At 40.6% G+C, this 17,764-nt stretch overlaps 1 protein-coding gene across 1 annotated transcript in view; it reads right to left on the reverse strand.

Moving 5' to 3' along the window:
• IK (IK cytokine) overlaps positions 1-17,663 on the reverse strand; it is a 32,818-nt gene extending 15,155 nt beyond the window's left edge. The window contains exons 1-12 of the mRNA XM_075274779.1: positions 17,569-17,663; positions 15,332-15,395; positions 12,858-12,950; positions 12,701-12,760; positions 12,429-12,596; positions 11,691-11,805; positions 7,610-7,680; positions 7,265-7,311; positions 7,023-7,186; positions 6,268-6,376; positions 4,730-4,769; positions 2,292-2,535 (exon numbers count right to left, since the gene is read on the reverse strand). Of these exons, the coding sequence (XP_075130880.1) occupies positions 2,292-2,535; positions 4,730-4,769; positions 6,268-6,376; positions 7,023-7,186; positions 7,265-7,311; positions 7,610-7,680; positions 11,691-11,805; positions 12,429-12,596; positions 12,701-12,760; positions 12,858-12,950; positions 15,332-15,395; positions 17,569-17,584 (1,191 nt within the window). The 5' untranslated portion in view covers positions 17,585-17,663. The remainder of the gene's footprint in view (positions 1-2,291; positions 2,536-4,729; positions 4,770-6,267; positions 6,377-7,022; positions 7,187-7,264; positions 7,312-7,609; positions 7,681-11,690; positions 11,806-12,428; positions 12,597-12,700; positions 12,761-12,857; positions 12,951-15,331; positions 15,396-17,568) is intronic.
• Positions 17,664-17,764: the final 101 nt, after the last annotated feature.

A 17,764-nucleotide genomic window follows, 5' to 3' on the forward strand; every position in this document is an offset into this window, starting at 1 on the left:
AAGAAGTCAAATAATTCAATAAAATAATACATAAACATAAAATAATTTAAAAAAAAAAAGGCCCCTATAGTAAAAATGTGTTTTTTATTTTATTTAACCACTTCAGTACCGGGCCAATTTGTGGTCCAGGACCAGACACATTTTAGGTTTATTTTGTATGTGCGGTTTTGAGGTCTGTAACATTTTTCCCATATGTCTCAGTCAACTAATTTTTGTGTCTTTTTTCGGGGACACATAGGGCTTTATTTTTACGTTATTTTTATTTTCAAAAGTGTTTTAATTTTTTTTATATCCAGGAAAATATAAACAAAATAGGAGGGAAATTGGAGGCTGATTTCTCCTATAACTGGAGCTGCTACATTTAACCCCAGTTGCAGGAGAAATACAGCCTCCTGCACGCTGTATATACAGCTTACTGAGCTGATCTGGGGTCCTGTAGGACCCAGCAGCTTTTGCAAGACTCTGCTCCCAGGGGATCACGTGTCCGCAGGGTCAGAGGGCGGCTGAATTATGGCAGCGTCCATAGCTGAGTATACAGCGCTCATTGAGCGCTGTATACACAGCAATCGAGAAGGCAAAGGGGAGGTAATAAATCTTCCCTGCCATCTCTCTGGGAGCTTGGGCTGAAGTTACAGCCGGCTCTCATTGAAAGCAGCTGCACGATCTCCGTGCAGCTGCTGTGTTCTGACTGGACGTACCGGTACGTCCAGTCAGAACAAGGCAACCACTTCCCGGACGTATAAAGTCTATGTGCGGTCCGGAAGTGGTTAAATTCCATCTTGCTTGTATCATCAGGAATATCTTCCATGACATGGACACGTTACATGTGATTCCTGTAATAATGCATCCATTTGCTACCAAAACTTCACACATATTATTAAAGATGATTTTTCACCAACTCGGAATCTTTCCCTCTATCAAAACGTCTCGCTTCACTGATTCAGGTGCAGTTAGAATTTTTGTTTTTTATCCCCAACCATTCCCATGCAATGATTTCTGTTTTAGCACAATTATGTTGTCTAATGTCAGATGGGCAGTCCCAGGCATTCTCTCCTAGGCCACGATCACCTACCTGGAGAGTTTAATTAGTATATGGAGTGCTGAAACTAACTGCACCAATTATGGTGAGGGCTAGAGGGCTATTAAAGGATGCACGAGTTGGTGGTGAAAGGTCCTCATTATATCCCTATATCCTCAGGATATTTGCATCTGCTCCTTCAGTGGTACAACAAATAAAAAAAAAAAAAAAAAAGTTTGCTATAATGTTAAATGACAACAAAACAAAAAAAATCCTTGAACGGAAGAAGTCATTCCAAAAAGGTGACATTTTGAGGGTTAAGGCTTTTATATTCCTGAATGCCTATAGCAACAAAGTGAACCAACCACACAAAATATATGAATAAAAATTAACTTTTATTAAGTGCTCCTAAAAAGGTGTAGCAACATATATACATACAAAATATATAAACAAACATAAAACAAAATCATATAGGGGTAGACAATGCTACAAATACCAACTTGTCAGCCATGGAATGTACACTGGATGGCAACACTAATATCATAGTACAAAGGGCTCAACCATAGCTAAAACTGAAAGTGTCCAATAATAAAGTGTTGTAAATGAAAACAACAAATAATCAGTGTAATAACCCACAGATAGCTATGAGACTGCCCACATAGGATGATCCAAGATTAGCCTCCACACATACCAACAGTAAAGGGACCCGACGCGCGTTTCACCTGTACTTGACAGGTTTCGTCAGTGTCCCCTGACGAAACCTGACGAACCTGACGAAACCTCCTGTATGGAGGCTAATCTTGGATCATCTTATGTGGGCAGTCTCATAGCTATCTGTGGGTTATTACACTGATTATTTGTTGTTTTCATTTACAACACTTTATTATTGGACACTTTCAGTCTTAGCTATGGTTGAGCCCTTTGTACTATGATATTAGTGTTGCCATCCAGTGTACATTCCATGGCTGACAAGTTGGTATTTGTAGCATTGTCTACCCCTATATGAGTTTGTTTTATGTTTGTTTATATATTTTGTATGTATATATGTTGCTACACCTTTTTAGGAGCACTTAATAAAAGTTAATTTTTATTCATATATTTTGTGTGGTTGGTTCACTTTGTTGCTATGGTCATTTACCCACACATAATTTGTTATATTTGCCTCTATTGTATTCCTGAATGCCTACAGCAAGGGGTTAAGTCCTAAGCACAACTTTTTACAGTTACTGTAAAAATATCACTATCATGTGACTACAATATACGTGTTCATTACCTCATCATCAGCCTTTGGCTTCTCAAAATAGCTGTGCCTCCTCTTTTCTTCTTCCCGGTCTCTCTCTCGCTCCCGTATCCTTTCCCTGTCCCGCTCTCTGTCTCGCTCATGATCACGGTCCCGGTCTCTTTCTCTCGGACGGTCTCTCTCTCTATCCCGCTCCTTCTCTCTGTGTTTTTCTCTCTCTTTCTCACGAGGAGGTTTAGTTGTGGTTGGAACGTAGTCTCCAATATCATCGAAGATGCTTAAATAAAGATAGAAAAATGTATACAGTTTCCGTTCTTATCTTTGCTTTTGGCTGAAAAGATTTTCCAGGATTATGAAACTCCTAACCTAAAAGGAATATAGGTCATCAATATCAGTGCCCACCGATCGGATATTGATTACCTATCCTAACTCTAGGTTGTCAAAATCCGGAATAAAACCTTTAACCCCTTTTGGCCAAAGCAATTTTCAATTTTTATTTTTTACTTTTCTATTCACATGAGGGCAAGCTATAAAGATCCAATCTGAAAAAAGGGAGAAATGTAGGGAACTGGTACATGCAGTGACACATAACTTGCATCTCTGTATGGGTCCTAGTGCCCCCCATGGTTCAAGTAGGAAACAGATGTGGAGTTGACGGTCTGGACTATGATCAAGAGACATTGGAAGAGGGGTGGTCTAAGAGATTGATGACCAGTCAGAGAGGTGTCTGTAGAGACTGCTTGCCAATGAAAGGGAACAAAGTACTTCCCCCTGGGAGAACCACCATAGAAGCTCCCGGTGAACCACATACAATGGATCAGTTGTGCATGCAATGGTGAATGGAGCAGGGTGAATTTCTTTAAAAGGTCACAACTGACTGAAGGGCTCAAACCGTGTAATCCCGCCAAAACAGAAGGAATCACTGCAAATCTTCTGGATCAGAGGATCACAGTAAGCAATTATTATGGTAAAGATCCATGTGGGAAGTTGCAAACACAAGAAACTGGAAACAATGCAAACAAACCACAAAGTGAAGTAATGATGGCAATGGGGATGTGGACATTGCAAATGTCGATGCAGGACAGGGACTTGCCATCAACCATGCAGAATCTGCAACTATGCAAGTGCTCTGAGGAAAGAATGGGGACAATCACCCAGTGATGTTGAAGGCGGGATTGACTTGAACAAAGGAGATTGTCCAAAGAGGGAAAGAAAAAACTGATGGAAAAAAAATAAATAAATCTTCCCAGTAGAAAACTCAATTTTGTAACTAGCTGACACCATCTTTCAAACCTAGGCACTAATGACAATAGCAAGACTTGAAAGGGAGCAGATGTTCGACATTCAGGTGGAGGAAGGCCTGATAGAAGGTTTCGCTTTGTACGATAGCTTCCTGCAATGGGAGTCTCAGGAAGACTGTTTGCCGTAGGTATGAGGAGCCACGTCAGAAACAATACTGCTAAGGGCAGCTGAAGAAAGGTGGTTTGCACTTATAACAGCTTCGTTTTCCAGTAGCCTCAAGGCCTTTGCTAAAGAGTCTGCCCGGTTCCTCCCAATAGAACGTAAGAAGTAACCGCATTTTTAGAGGTAGATTCCACATTTCAAGTCCGGATCCAAATGGTATGCCAGATGGCTCCTGAATTAGCTGCAGCTTTGGTCAAGCAGCGGACTGCTTCCAGGGAGACATCACTGATGTATTTCAAAGAATAAAGGATCTGAAAGAGAAGATGATTGTCCTGGACAGGTACCCCAAGAGAGACCATTCTGGAGCTGTTTGGTCCAGGCCATGCAGGCGTTAACCCAATAGACAGAAAAAGAAGGCTGAAGAGAGGAACTGTCTGCAAAAAGAGGCAGCCTTGGAAAGCAAATCCACTTTCTTGTGCAAAGGAATTGTTGAAGGAGGCAGTGTCAGTCAGAGGCAAAGTAGTGGCCACCGACAACTGCCTTCTGGGAGAACTGGACTACTGGAGAAGAATTGGTCCAAGTAAAGAGAACGATCATCTTCTTATTAGAATAAAAGTTATAGTCTGGGTGGTGCCTTTGCTTTTTCAGCATGGAAGATTGACCGAGAGGTGGCCATTGTGGCAAAAGGAATAATCCTCCTGTGAAATAGAAAGTGGCAGCTCCTTGGGAGTTGGGGAAAAGGGAGCGCTCAGGGATAGAGATCGTCAGGACAATATCCAGAAGAGGACACAGGGGGGAAAGGGGTCCTAAAATAGACTTATGATAATCTTATATTGGTGAGGCCAATAGCCGATGGTGCTGTGTCCCCAATTACATTAACCGAAAACTTGATTTTTAATCACTCTATCATAAGAACATCTGTTCCTCATGACTATATATCTTTATGTCTGCATTTTGTTAGGATGATATTTGTTCCATGAGAAATTGGAGCCCTGAACAAATTGAAGCTAAAGAAAGAATGGACACAAATGATAGCAGCCAAGAAAAACATAAATAAAAAGTCTTACTTCATGTCAGCCTCCGGAGGTTTCTTTTCATCCAACTTTCCTGCAAAAAAAAAAAATTAATTATATATATATATATATATATATATATATATATATATATATATAATAAATAATCAGGATAAATATGATAGTCCAGATGTTTCTCATTAAGTATTTAACTATTCCTCCCCCTCAATCTGAGTGTTGCACACCTTCCCTGCTGACTCCTTAATATAAAACACTATTCAAATGAAAATGTGCAAGATCTTACCACAAAGGGTTTGCACCACAAACAAGCAAACAAGACGTATCCACTATCAACACGACAAGGAATAAGTGTCTGACTGCAGGGATCCCCACCAACCACAAGAGAGGATGGTCCCAAGTCCATTCATTGACTAGAGAGGCAATGGGACTATTTAAAATGGAGGAATTCAGGCCCCCATTCTCTGGTTCAGTAGGGGTCCTAGTGGTCAGATCTTCACTGATCACACAGTGGAAAAGTCTACTTTGTGATTGAACCCTTCAAGAGGTAAGATCTTGTATTTTTATTTGAACAATTTAAGAGGTCAACCTCTAACACCAGCATTGGCAATAATAGTATTACACCAGATATGAAAAGCTTTACAGCAAGTGTAGAAATAAAGGAGAATTTAGATTTGTTTTTCATTTGGTCTTATCTACATTAACAATTATAACTCGTGAAATAAAGATTTCACTGAGAATAGAAGGATGATATGTTCCACTTCTAACTAGAACTTTAGCCAGAACATTTTCTGTTCTGATTTCTGGTACTTGTATTGGCAAAATACATGAACTTTTTATTACATTAGCAAGCGGGGGAAAAAAGTTTATTTTTACCTCTTTTTTTTTTTTTTTTTTTTTTTTCTTTTCCTGTAAAACAACTTAGGGCGGGTTCACACCGGTCTCCGCTTTCAGGTTTCCGTCTTCTTTCCGAGAAATCGGCAGTCAGTTTTCAAACTCAATCATTTGTATGGGTTTGCAAAGTGTCCGCCCGTAAGCGCCTTCTGCCTGTCCGCGGCGAAACCAATTTTTTTAACCAGACACAAAGTCGGACAAGCAGGACTTTGTGTCTGGTTAAAAAAAAAAAAAAGTTTCGGTGCAGAGACCAGAAGATGCTTACGGGCGGACACTGACTGTCGGGTTTCCGTCTCCTGTCGGCAGAAGACAGAAACCCACAAAGCAGAGACCGGGCGCAGGTGTGAACCCGCCCTTAGGTGATATCTCTATGTGGGCCACATACATGATATTGGTTTTACTTTAAAGCCAAGATTTGCGACTCTAGCACCCACTGCTCCAAGGTTACAGCCATTTAAAGTAACAGTGTCCCTGGTCCTTGTGCGGATCTGTAAAGTAATTTGCACCGAGTAGGGCTCAGGCAGAAGTGTAGGGGTTAAGATCCAGTAAGAAACAAGAAAACTAAATAATACCTGATAATTCTGAATGACAATTTTATAGCTATCACCTAGTTAGACCTGGAACGGGTTGATTGCTTCTAAAACAGCATAGCTAGTACATGGAAATATACCAATAACTACCTTTGTCCTTTTTCTTCAGCTTCTTGTTACGAGTTCCTTGCCTCAGGTAGGACAAGATCTGAGTCAGCTTGCTGATGACAATGTCATTTGTTGTGAGTGTTGTTTGAGCCTGAAAAGTAGATCCTTATGTAAAACTGAAGCAAAAGGTGTCACCAACAAAAGATTTCAGCAAGATGCTAAAATTAACTAAAAGTTAGAGTTAATATATCATGTACAGTGGGTAAGACATTGCTGATATTAAGATTTTATAGAAGATGGCAAGATGTACTATATGAACTCATCAGTTCTTCAAGTGTAACTCCCATTTTTTCCCCACTATTGTGACTGGGGTTGTTTGGGGACCATTTTTTTTTCTGTAAACAATGTTTTATTGAATTATCAAAATAACACCAATGGACATACATCACTGAAAACAATAAGCGTGGCAGGAAAGTTACAAATAAAAGATTCAATTGTGCTGGTAAATAACCACTAAGTGAGCAATAGCAAACAGGCTGTAACATTCTCCTTAGCATCCCTCTAACTGAGCAGTTACTAAGGAAAGTCCGTACACAAAAGCTGAAGCATTTACCAAAGTAGGGAGGGGTCACTTCAAAAGTCTGAATATTCGTTTTTATACCATCTAGAAAAATGGTTCTGGTATCAACACAATAGCAAAAAATATAAAAATTAGGAGTTACACTTTCCAGAACATTCTTCATGGTTATAGGACAATATATAAAATTATAGGATTGGAAAATTTGACCATTATTTACCTCCATGGTTGGACAATCAGCTTTGCTTCGAATAAGTGTGGTTGGAATGTCAGTGTCTGCATATTCATCATCTAAATCCACCACATAGGCCATCCGCCCAGGAAGAAAGAGCTCATTGCGCTCATATGCTTTACTTTTGAAAAGATTACGGTACACATTCCGACCTATTGAAAAAAAGGAGAACAAACAGTTTGATTGATATTCTGCAAATTTATATATAAGCACGTGAAGGGCATACTTACCAAGTCTAGTCTTAAATTCAATCTTGTTTTCAGGATCTTCGTCTTTCCTGTAAAGATTTAAAAAAAATAAATACATTATGAAAGATTTAATGAAGTCATCATCACATGGAGAGATAAGCTTGTCTTTGAGCAACAAACTCAAAAAATTAGTCGCGGTAACCAGATCTTTTTATGAATCTCACGTTCATTCAGTGACTGGGGCCAGAAACCTAATGAATGACCCTCCCACATCATCACCTAATTGATATTGCCTAATAGCTTCCTTTTTATTTGGGACAGCCATACCTTCTGGCCACATCTGTCAGGGGAAAAATATCATTTTAAGTTACAAAAGGTTATACTCACTTGGTTTCTTTCTGGGGCTTTTCAATGAGATCCTCTTCTTCCTTTTCTTTGCTGGCAATTTCAGCACGGACCTAATAATACACAACGGCAACCGCTGTAAACTGTTCTACAAATTAATAAAACTCATTTGACCCCTTAGCACACTACACCATACATGTATGGTACTATCATAACACATTCTCTGAAAGCTGAGCCATTGCCATTAGCAGCTCTATAACCCATTAGATGGTACAGTCAATTGTGATCACAGCATGTAAAGAGTTGTTAAATATTAGGACTGCATTTCGACAAAAATCAAGGCAGCTGCTGCTGTGGCAACCTAGGGCCTGAACAAGGCTGCCACCTTTGCATAAAAAAAAAAAATAGTATATATATATATATATATATATATATATATATATATATATATATATATATATATATATATATACTAGCTGGTACCCGCGACTTCGTCTGCGGTGATTGTAGAAGTGGGTATATACAGGTGTGGGTAAGGTTTTCGTAGTGTGTATAAGGGATGGCATATGAAATGTAAGTTTGTATCCTGTTTTTGCTATAATTCAGAGAATACATGAGACTTTTGTGTTGAAGTTAATTTGTATTTGAGCTGCTATATATACGGTGTTGTGAGAAACTTTACATAGTGACTTTGGGACCGAAGTATTTGAAGTTAACCCTTTCCCGCCGATGGCATTTTTTGATTTTGGTTTTTCGTTTTTGACTCCCCTCCTTCTAAACCCCATAACTTTTTTATTTCTCCGCTCCCAGAGCCATATGAGGTCTTAATTTTTCTGGGACAAATTTTTCGTCATGATGCCACCATTATTTATTCTATATAATGTACTGGGAAGCAGGGAAAAAATTCAGAATGGGGTGGATTTGAAGAAAAAATGCATTTCTGCGACTTTCTTACGGGCTTTGGTTTTACGGCGTTCACTGTGCAACCAAATTGAAATGTCCCCTGTATTCTGTGTTTCGTTACGATTCCGGGGATACCAAATTTATATGGTTTTATTTACATTTTGACCCCTTTAAAAAATCCAAAACTATGTTAAAAAAAAATTTTTTGTGAAAAGTCGCCATATTCCGACAGCCATAACTTTTTTATACGTCCGTGTACGGGGATGCATAGGGCGTCTTTTTTTGCGGGACCGGGTGTACGTTGTAGTTCTACCATTTTAGGGAAATGTTATTGCTTTGATCACTTTTTATTCAAATTTTTATCAGAATCAAAACAGTGAAAAAACGGCAGTTTGGCACTTTTGACCATTTTTCCTGCTACGGCGTTTACCGAACAGGAAAAATATTTGTATAACTTTGTAGAGCGGGCGATTTCGGACGTGGGGATACCTAACATGTATGTGGTTCATAGTTTTTAACTACTTTTATATGTGTTCTAGGGAAAGGGGGGTGATTTGAATTTTGAATCCTTTTTATTTGTTATTTATTTATTTTATTTTTTTGCATTTATTAGACCGCCTAGGGGTATTGACATGGGTGGGCGGTGTCGCGGATTGTCAGAGCGGTGGGGGTCGGCAAACATGGCTGCTCCGGAGCGTTATAGAGCGCCTCCTGGAGTATCGTTAAGGTGAGGGGCAAAGTGGTAAAGTCTATGTATATGTGATTGTGTGGGGTTAGGGGCGAGGCTGTAGAGGGCAATATGAATTTTGTGGCTTGCTATGGTCCAAAGTGTGTGAGATTGCAGAGATGGTGGTGTGAGTTTGGGTTTTGTGGGGGTCCTGGCACAAACGTATGTGCGCTATTGTGACGAAAAGTAGCCTATTGCGCAATCGGGTGTATTAACTATGTTTGTGGAAACTTTCAGCCAAATCGGTCGAGCGGGTTTTGCGTGATTGAGGAACAAACATCCGAACATCCAAAACTCACAAACCCACAAACTTTCACATTTATAATATTAATAGGATATATATATTATATCTATCTATAATGTGAGAGAGTGAAGGGTGTAGTCTGGGAAGACAGGTATGTCCCAGCCAGGCACCTAAGGGGTGTGTGGTGAGACCCACACCAGGGAGGTCAGCTGGCTATTCAGGCTCTAATAACAGTCTGAGTGTGAAGACTAGCAAGGTGGCACCACACTGACAGAGCTGACCTATTCAGACCGGACCTCCAAAGCAGGTACTGTGCCACCCGTTGTTGTTGCCAAGGTGAGAGACTGGTAGCCAGTCTCCTGGATAGTCAGGGAAAAGTTTCCTCATGTTTAAGTTAGCTTCCCAGCCGAGAAGGATTTTGTTTTGTTTATCCTGTGGCTTTGCAAAAGCAGTGTATGCGCTACAAGTGTATAAAGCCTGAACTCGTGTGCAATCCAGTGTCTGTGTCCCCGTTTCCTGCACTGCTACAAGCATCTACCTGAGCGATTCCCCACAATATATTATATACACACACACACACACACACACACACACGTGTCTATCGCTAAGTTGCCAAAAAGAAGGGTTAAAGAACTGAATTATAAACTGTGAAATAAAAAGTACACTCATTGACCAAAAAAAAATTTAATAAAATAATGCACCCAGACACAAATGTTGGTTAGCTGAAAAACTCAGCATATAGTTATGTCTCAGGCAGATATGTAAATGGTTACAGGAGTGGAGACATTAGATATTGGGTCTTGTTACAAGAGGGTATAAAAGTGCTTCTCTGGTATAAAAGGCTTGCAGAGGCTGCTTTTGGATGGTGCACCTATTGCTGCCTGCTACCCATGCTTCTACAATGCAGTCATAGACAGACCACTAGTAAAGGATTGTTTGATCCACCCACAAGCAGAAGTAGCTCCAACAGTCTCTTTTCCACCATTCAGACACAGGTGGTACCTTCATTACACAACCCTGTCTCTACTTGGACCATTACTAGGTGCTAAGCCAGGGCTGTGAAGTCAGGAGTTTAAAAAAAAAAAGTTACAGCCGCCGGCTTCAAAATAAATTAATATTATAATAAAATGATTAGAGTATTATTAATATTGTATAATTCATTAGATGCATTGTTTCTTGAAAATTTACTTTTGTAGGAATTTAGTCACTAGATTTTTAATGAATGTGAGGATTTTTTTCTGCTTCTGACTGACCATGACCATCAGCCATTTACGAAGAAGTCAGACCACATAGTGTCAGACAAGAAGGTGAGCTTTGGAAGAATAGAAAAGTTGAAGTTGATGGTTTGGATTGACATCTCCACAGCCTTTTTCTTAGCTGGGAAAAATTTGGTGTCACACCACCCACTACATGTCCTGCCACTGACATCCAGCTGTCGCCTAAGTGCGAAGTAGTGTCATGAATGAGAATTCCAGTTTGCTAGGGACTGAAACCACATTGTCTTTAGGAACTATTCCAGGTTCTGTTAAGGATCAAATGGTAGTCAAGTATAAGTATGAAATCCTCGTGATAAGTACTTCAATTCAGTCTTTGTTGTGGCACGACACCCTGCGCGACAGTCTGTCACCCTTAGTAGTTGATATGAGGGACAAGAACAGCCAAGCAGTATTCTCTGAACATCCTGTGGTCACAAGTGTTGCCTCTCAAACAAAGGTTCTAACTGACATTTTTTAGCAGGACAATGCTAGCCCATACACAAGTGTTTCTTAGGAAGGTTTCTACCACATTGCAGCACTTCCTTGGCCTGGTTGGTCACCAGATTTATCACCAATCAAGCATCTATGGAAGTAGTCAGGGCACCTGCTTCAGCAACCTATTAGTGTGCAGCATCTACAGGCACTGTTACAATATCAGTGATGAAACATGCAACAGGATACAATACAGAACCTGCATGCCTTTGTGTCCAACCATATCTCATGTTCTATACAGAGTAGAGGTGACCCAACTGTATACTAGAGCCTCCTTTTAATTGTACAGCTTTGCCCAATAAACTTATCAATGCGCTCTAATACTGTAATCACTTACATATATCAGCATTACAGTCGAACATATAAAGTTTCAATTGTTTTTCAGCAACTCCTTCCAGGCATGTTTGTTTGCATTTTTTTTTTTTTTGTAAATGAATGTATAATACCATTTAGCTGTAACATATTGATTTAGAGCATGGCAATTCCGTTTAGTGTTCTTACCTTTTGCAACAGAGCAAAATCCAGACCTTTCACCAAGTGAGTGTGCTCCATGTCACCACCCAAGAACTTGGACTCCTGGATCAACTGTCGCCTTTTCTCTGCTGCAGATTTGTCACTGCAAAATATCACATACATAAAATCAATAATGCATTAGAGTAGAGGGTAAGTGACTGATCAGAGGGTGACGACAAGAACCAGGGTGTTTCTTGCTTCATTCTAAATGGCCCAGTAGTTAAAAAAAAAAACGTTAGCCACCCTTCCATTCACTTCAATGAGCCCACCAGTCGTAATGAACTTTATGAAGACCGTATTATATCAGAAGCAAAATGAACAGTATGGTAGAAGCTCTGACTGCTCTTCTCAGCAGCCACCTATCACATAGAACAGAGGCAGAATCCTATGTTGTGGCCATAGAAGCTCATCTTATCACTGTAATCCGGCCCAGCTACAGCACAGAAAACACAACTGTGTGTGCCCGGCTCTGTTCTCCGTTTTAGTTCTGGTACCTGTAGCTGCTGAGAACACCCTATCAAGGGGTTCCAGGACTATCAATATCTGTATCATAAGTGCTAATCATCAATATCTAATCTACAAGTCATTTTAAGAGTTCAAGCACTCAGAAAGTAGAAGTGAGAAACAAAAACATATCTTCTCTCCTATATAAAAAGAACATTTTGGTCCTTTCATTTCTCTATTTTTAAAACCCTGAATAAAACAATATAAAGCTACGACTCTTACGCTTCAGCTGTAGGTCCCACTGCTCGATAATTTGCTGTTGTGCTAATAAGTTCTGTTTCTTCGTAGTCCTTGTTGACCCCATCTCGTCGCTCTTTGGCTCTGTCTCTGTATTTCTCGGCAAGTTCTCTCTCACGTTCAATTTCTTGCTGTCGTAATTTTGCATAATAGCTGTAGGTGTTTTAATAAAGAGAAAACAAAAAGCAGAGTGAGATCTAAACTGATGATTTACACACAAAGTCCATGAACTGTAATGATGAAGCAATCTCAATTACCTTTTTTTCTTCCTTCGTCTGGCAGCTGGATCTTCATCCTCATTATATTCACGTGGCATCCTAGAAGACACAAATAAGAATTAGGGGGAAGCTTAAAATAAAGAATATTACTTTCTTACATCAGTCAAGGCTTGCTAACACTGGAATTCCTACTTACTCATGGTGACGGGATTTTGTAGGTGGTGCCGATGAAGGTGTTGCACGAGGGGTCATAAGGAGTTTACGGAAGTCTTCATTTGTCAGCTTTGACCTAAAAATAATGATAAATTAGATGAATATAATTTACCAAGTAATAGAATGAGTGCAGCTTAGTCTCCCACACTAATTCTTACACAAGTCTTATTTCTTTGCTCAACAGGCGCGAGACTCATCAAAATGAAAAAAAATTTCCAGCCACTTGGTAATTTTTCACACACACCTGTTCTCAAATCTGGTCAGAAACTGGTGTATACCTTGAAATATTTCACTTGAATTGTAATAAATCTGGGGGACCGGGACTCCCTGTCCATATTGTCTCAGTTCCACCCAGTGTCTAAAAATATAGCAAGAAGGGTGAAGCCGAGATGCCCCCTAGTGTGCCAAAAACACTACCAAGTTGAGGCGTACATTTGTCCACCTTCTAGGTGCAGCTGCATTAGTAAGTGTGGGCCATTGTATATTTTGCATACACAGCTCTGATGCAGAGCTACAGTATTTGTAAACATTGTAGACTATTTTTAAAACCAAATTTTTTTTCACAATTGTGTTATTTTCGTTAATTAACAAAATGCACAAGATGAACAAGAGAAAAATCAATATTTGGGGTGACCATACTTTGCCTTCAAAACCGCATCAATTGTTCTAGGTGAACTTGCTCATAGCACCAGCAGGGAGATTGTCCCAAACATCTTTGAGAATCAAGCACAGACTTTCCATGGATGTAGACTTGCACATCATGCCTACACATCCATCTAATCTTTCACCATTTTGATGATGTTAAGATCAGGGCTGTATGTTTGGGGTTGTTGTTCTGCTGCAGAATAAGCTCAGAGCCATTTACACACTTCCCTGATGGTACAGTCTTCTGTTAAAGCCAAATATGAAGAAGCACCAAGTGACAGTCAACTTTGAGGAATGTAGATGCCGCAGTTAGCAAAAAAAAACAAAAACAAAAAAACTTAGTGCAGCAGATGAAAGACACTTTATGCTTTTGAAATTGAAAGATGTCCAGCAGTGCCATCAGCTCAGAACTGGCGGAGACCGGTGGGATACCCATATGCTGTTCAGAGAAGGCCGGCCAGAAGTGGTCTTCATGGAAGAGTTGTAGCCAGAATTCCATACTTTCGACATGGAAACAAGGCCAGCTACTCAATTACGCACAAATCATAGGAACTGGGGAGAAAATGGCAGCAGATGCTCTGGAAGTCCAATTTTAAAACACTTGGCTGTAACAGAAGGCAGTGTATTCACCAAAGGGCTGGAGAATGGTACAATAATAAGCGTCTGCAGGCAAATGTGAAGTATGGCGAACAACCTCCCTGCCCAGTTCTTTCAAACACTGTGTGCCTAGAACAAGTACAAGCGTACCTAGAGAGATTGATGATGTTCTGAAGGCAAATGGCGGTCTCACCAAATACTGATTTCTCCTTTGTTTTTACGTTGCAGCATTTTTTCTGTATGTCTCCATGGTTACAAATAAAAACAAAAACTGCTACAGGGAACGCACTGCCTAGATTTTTACCAAACCAATTAGAACCATAAAGTGAGACTTTATTTCTGTTTTTAATTTTCTGCTTGTAAATGTTTTATTCTATTTTTGTAGATAAATAAGGGGGCTGCCATCTTATCTAAGGGCTCATTCACATCTGCACCCGGCACTCCGTACTTCAGGTTTCCGTTTCCTGCATAAAACAGAGCAGGAGACGGAAACCTGCATGGAATGGGTGAGAGAGATGTCCGGCCGTGAGCAGCAGTGAGCATTTTATGCTCTCCGCTGCGAAACCGGGTTTTATAATCCGGACACAGAGTCGGACATGCAGTACTCTGTGTCCGGATAAAAAAAACTGTTTCGCGGCGGAGCATAAAACGCTCACCGCCGCTCACGGCTGGACCCGGTCTGTGGTTTCCGTCTTCTGGCATGCAGAAGACGGAAACCACAGAACGGAAACCAGAACGCAGGTGTGAACCTAGTGTAAGCTGCTGTTACCAACAATTGGACCAGCTACCGCTCCATGGACCACATTCAGCAATAGTCTAGCAATTTTGATAAGAGGGTATTATTTATAGACATGCCGTAAGACTTGTAGAGAGGTCTCTGTGCAAGGAGGGGAAATATATGAGCTATGACCATAATCTATTGTGATTGGTGGGTCCAATAATAGAGGTGCTTAGAGGACAGTAACAAAACTGCAGGAATTGAGTTATTTTTCCCTTTAATGTAGAAAATGACATGGAAAATTAACATACAAATGTTTAAGAATATTTGGTTAACATAAACACTTGATCCAAATGATATATTACCAGAAAATAACCTGTTCCCATAGTCTATATTCTAACACCCACGAACTACACGGTCTGTAGGTTAGCAAGAAGAGGGCAGAAAGGGTGAAGTAATACAGCGATATTTAGTAAATATGCAGATTTGTCACTTACTGCAATGAGTGTAGATCTTCCACCTCATGGCCATCTGGGGCCAGAGGGTTGGAAAACAACTCACCTGAAATTAAAAAAAATAAAATGACAATAAGACACATATGACTACATATACATAATTATAAAAAACTAAAAACTTGCAAGTCTTCAGTAGGTGATACCTTTTTTAATGGCTAACTCATAATGATATAAAGATAAATCACAAACACATAAAGAACTCCATTGTCTACAGCCAGGCCATCAGATACCATCGCATATGTTCAAACCCTGCAGATAGAGACAAACACACACTCTTGAAGCAGGGTTACCATCCAACAACAATTGATAACCAAATCACCAGGGCCACCAGAATGCCAAGATCGGATTTATTAAAATACAATACCAAACAGGAGAACAATCGGGTGCCCCTGGTTGTCACATATAACCTACACCTGGAGACGCTGAGAGGTATCACACGCAAACTACATCCACTACTGCAAAAAAACAACCGTCTAAAATCCATATTTCCAGATCCCCCTCTCCTGTGCTATAGACAACCACCAAACCTCAGGAATATGATTAGCAGCTCACTGTCACCTCCAACTAACACAGGAACATTTCCATGTGGACAGAAAAGGTGCAAAACCTGCCCGCACATACTAACCACAGATAAAATAAAGATCCCGAACTCTGATCAACACTACAAGATCCCGGGTAACTTCACCTGCAGCACTCCTAACGTGGTGTATTTAATAATATGTACCAAGTGTCCTGGGGGCCTGTATGTAGGTGAGACAGGCCCAGCACTTAGGATGAGGATGAACTCACACAGACATACGATAGAGAGCAGAGAATGGACCTCCCTGTGCCAAAACACTTCTGTAATGAAAATCATAATATCACCCAGGATATGAAGATCCTGGTACTGAGAGGAAATTTCAAAAACAAAAAACATCGGAGGATTTGGGAATTTAAACTCATGATGACCTTTGATACACTGTAAAGGGGACTAAACCAGTCAGGGCTCTTTCACATCTGCGCCCGGTCTCCGTTCTGCAGGTTTCCGTTTCCTGCACAAAACAGATGCAGGAGACGGAAAGCTGCAGGACTCTTTCTCACCCATTCATTTGAATGGGTTTGAAAGATGTCTGCCGCGAAACCGGTTTTTTAAATCCGGACACAGAGTCAGACATGCAGTACTCTGTGTCCGGTTTAAAAAAAAAAAAACGGTTTCGGGACGGAGAGCATAAAACGCTTACCGCCGCTCACGGACAGTCCCAGTCTGTGGTTTCCGTCTTCTTGCATGCAGAAGACGGAAACCACAGAACGGAGACCAGAACACTAGTGTGAACCTATCGTCACAGGGTTTTATGACGTTTTACAACAACTAGACACCATGTGACTGATCAAAGGAACCATAAACCCAGAGAACTTTCCTGTGAACTGATGTTTTTTAACTGTTTATTTGCATGTTCTGCTTTCCATCTATTTTGCATCTAACACTCCATTCCTGTATACATATGCCTGCCTTCAGACATTGTGTTATACCAGCCTGATGAAGGGATTGTTTTAGTTATCCCGAAAGCTCGCAATATGTCATAATTTTTTAGTTAGCCATTAATAAAGGTATCAATTACTGAAGACTCCTCAAACTTTTTTATTGGACACCATTATAGTCAATAGTGTCCCCCTGAGCTTTGTGTAACCGCTGTTTTAGGGGTCTGCCTCTTTGTTTTTAAGGTCCCCCAACGGATCTGAACGATGGGGAGAAAGCCTTAGAGGGAACATAGTGTCAAACTAAGGAACTATCCGCAGGATGTGATCTGTAGGGGTCCAACACCGTGACCCTAAACACATCGGCTGTTCCAGCTATAGCAGTGAATGAGGAGTGTGAAGGCTGCTCCTATCTAAGTACATGCCGGGAGACTGATGGAACAGATGAGCAGTGCAGGGCCAGGGTGCCAGACAGACCCCACAGATCACATACTGATCAGCTATCCATAGGATAAGGCACCAGTGTGAAAAAATCCATTAGGGGCCATGAAGGAGTCAGACAGTGCCCTGGTTACAATTCGTACCTAGTCAGGATTGCATCTATCTGCACTGTATAAAACAACATGGACAGTCCCTGCTGTAGCTACAAACATATGTCACTATGAAGCGGAGCGCTCTCTGCCGTGCACCTCAGGTAATCCCATTCACTACATACAGGTCCCCGTCCACACAACATGAGGTAATATCACTATAATATTACTTACTCTCTCTTTCAGGCATCTTCACGGCCACATAAACACTGACCGGAAACAGGAAGTACCGGAGCTTTAGCCCACAAGCCCCCGCACACTAACAGTACCCGCCCACAAGCACGTGACCTGGAAGAGTGCTCTTATTGGATGAAACACTAGCAGAAGCTGTCGCAGAGGAGTGGACGTTGATTGGTTCGGAGATCTGTCA

The sequence above is a fragment of the Leptodactylus fuscus genome, chromosome 5 (genome assembly GCF_031893055.1).
Source record: "Leptodactylus fuscus isolate aLepFus1 chromosome 5, aLepFus1.hap2, whole genome shotgun sequence".
NCBI classification, from domain to species: domain Eukaryota; kingdom Metazoa; phylum Chordata; class Amphibia; order Anura; family Leptodactylidae; genus Leptodactylus; species Leptodactylus fuscus.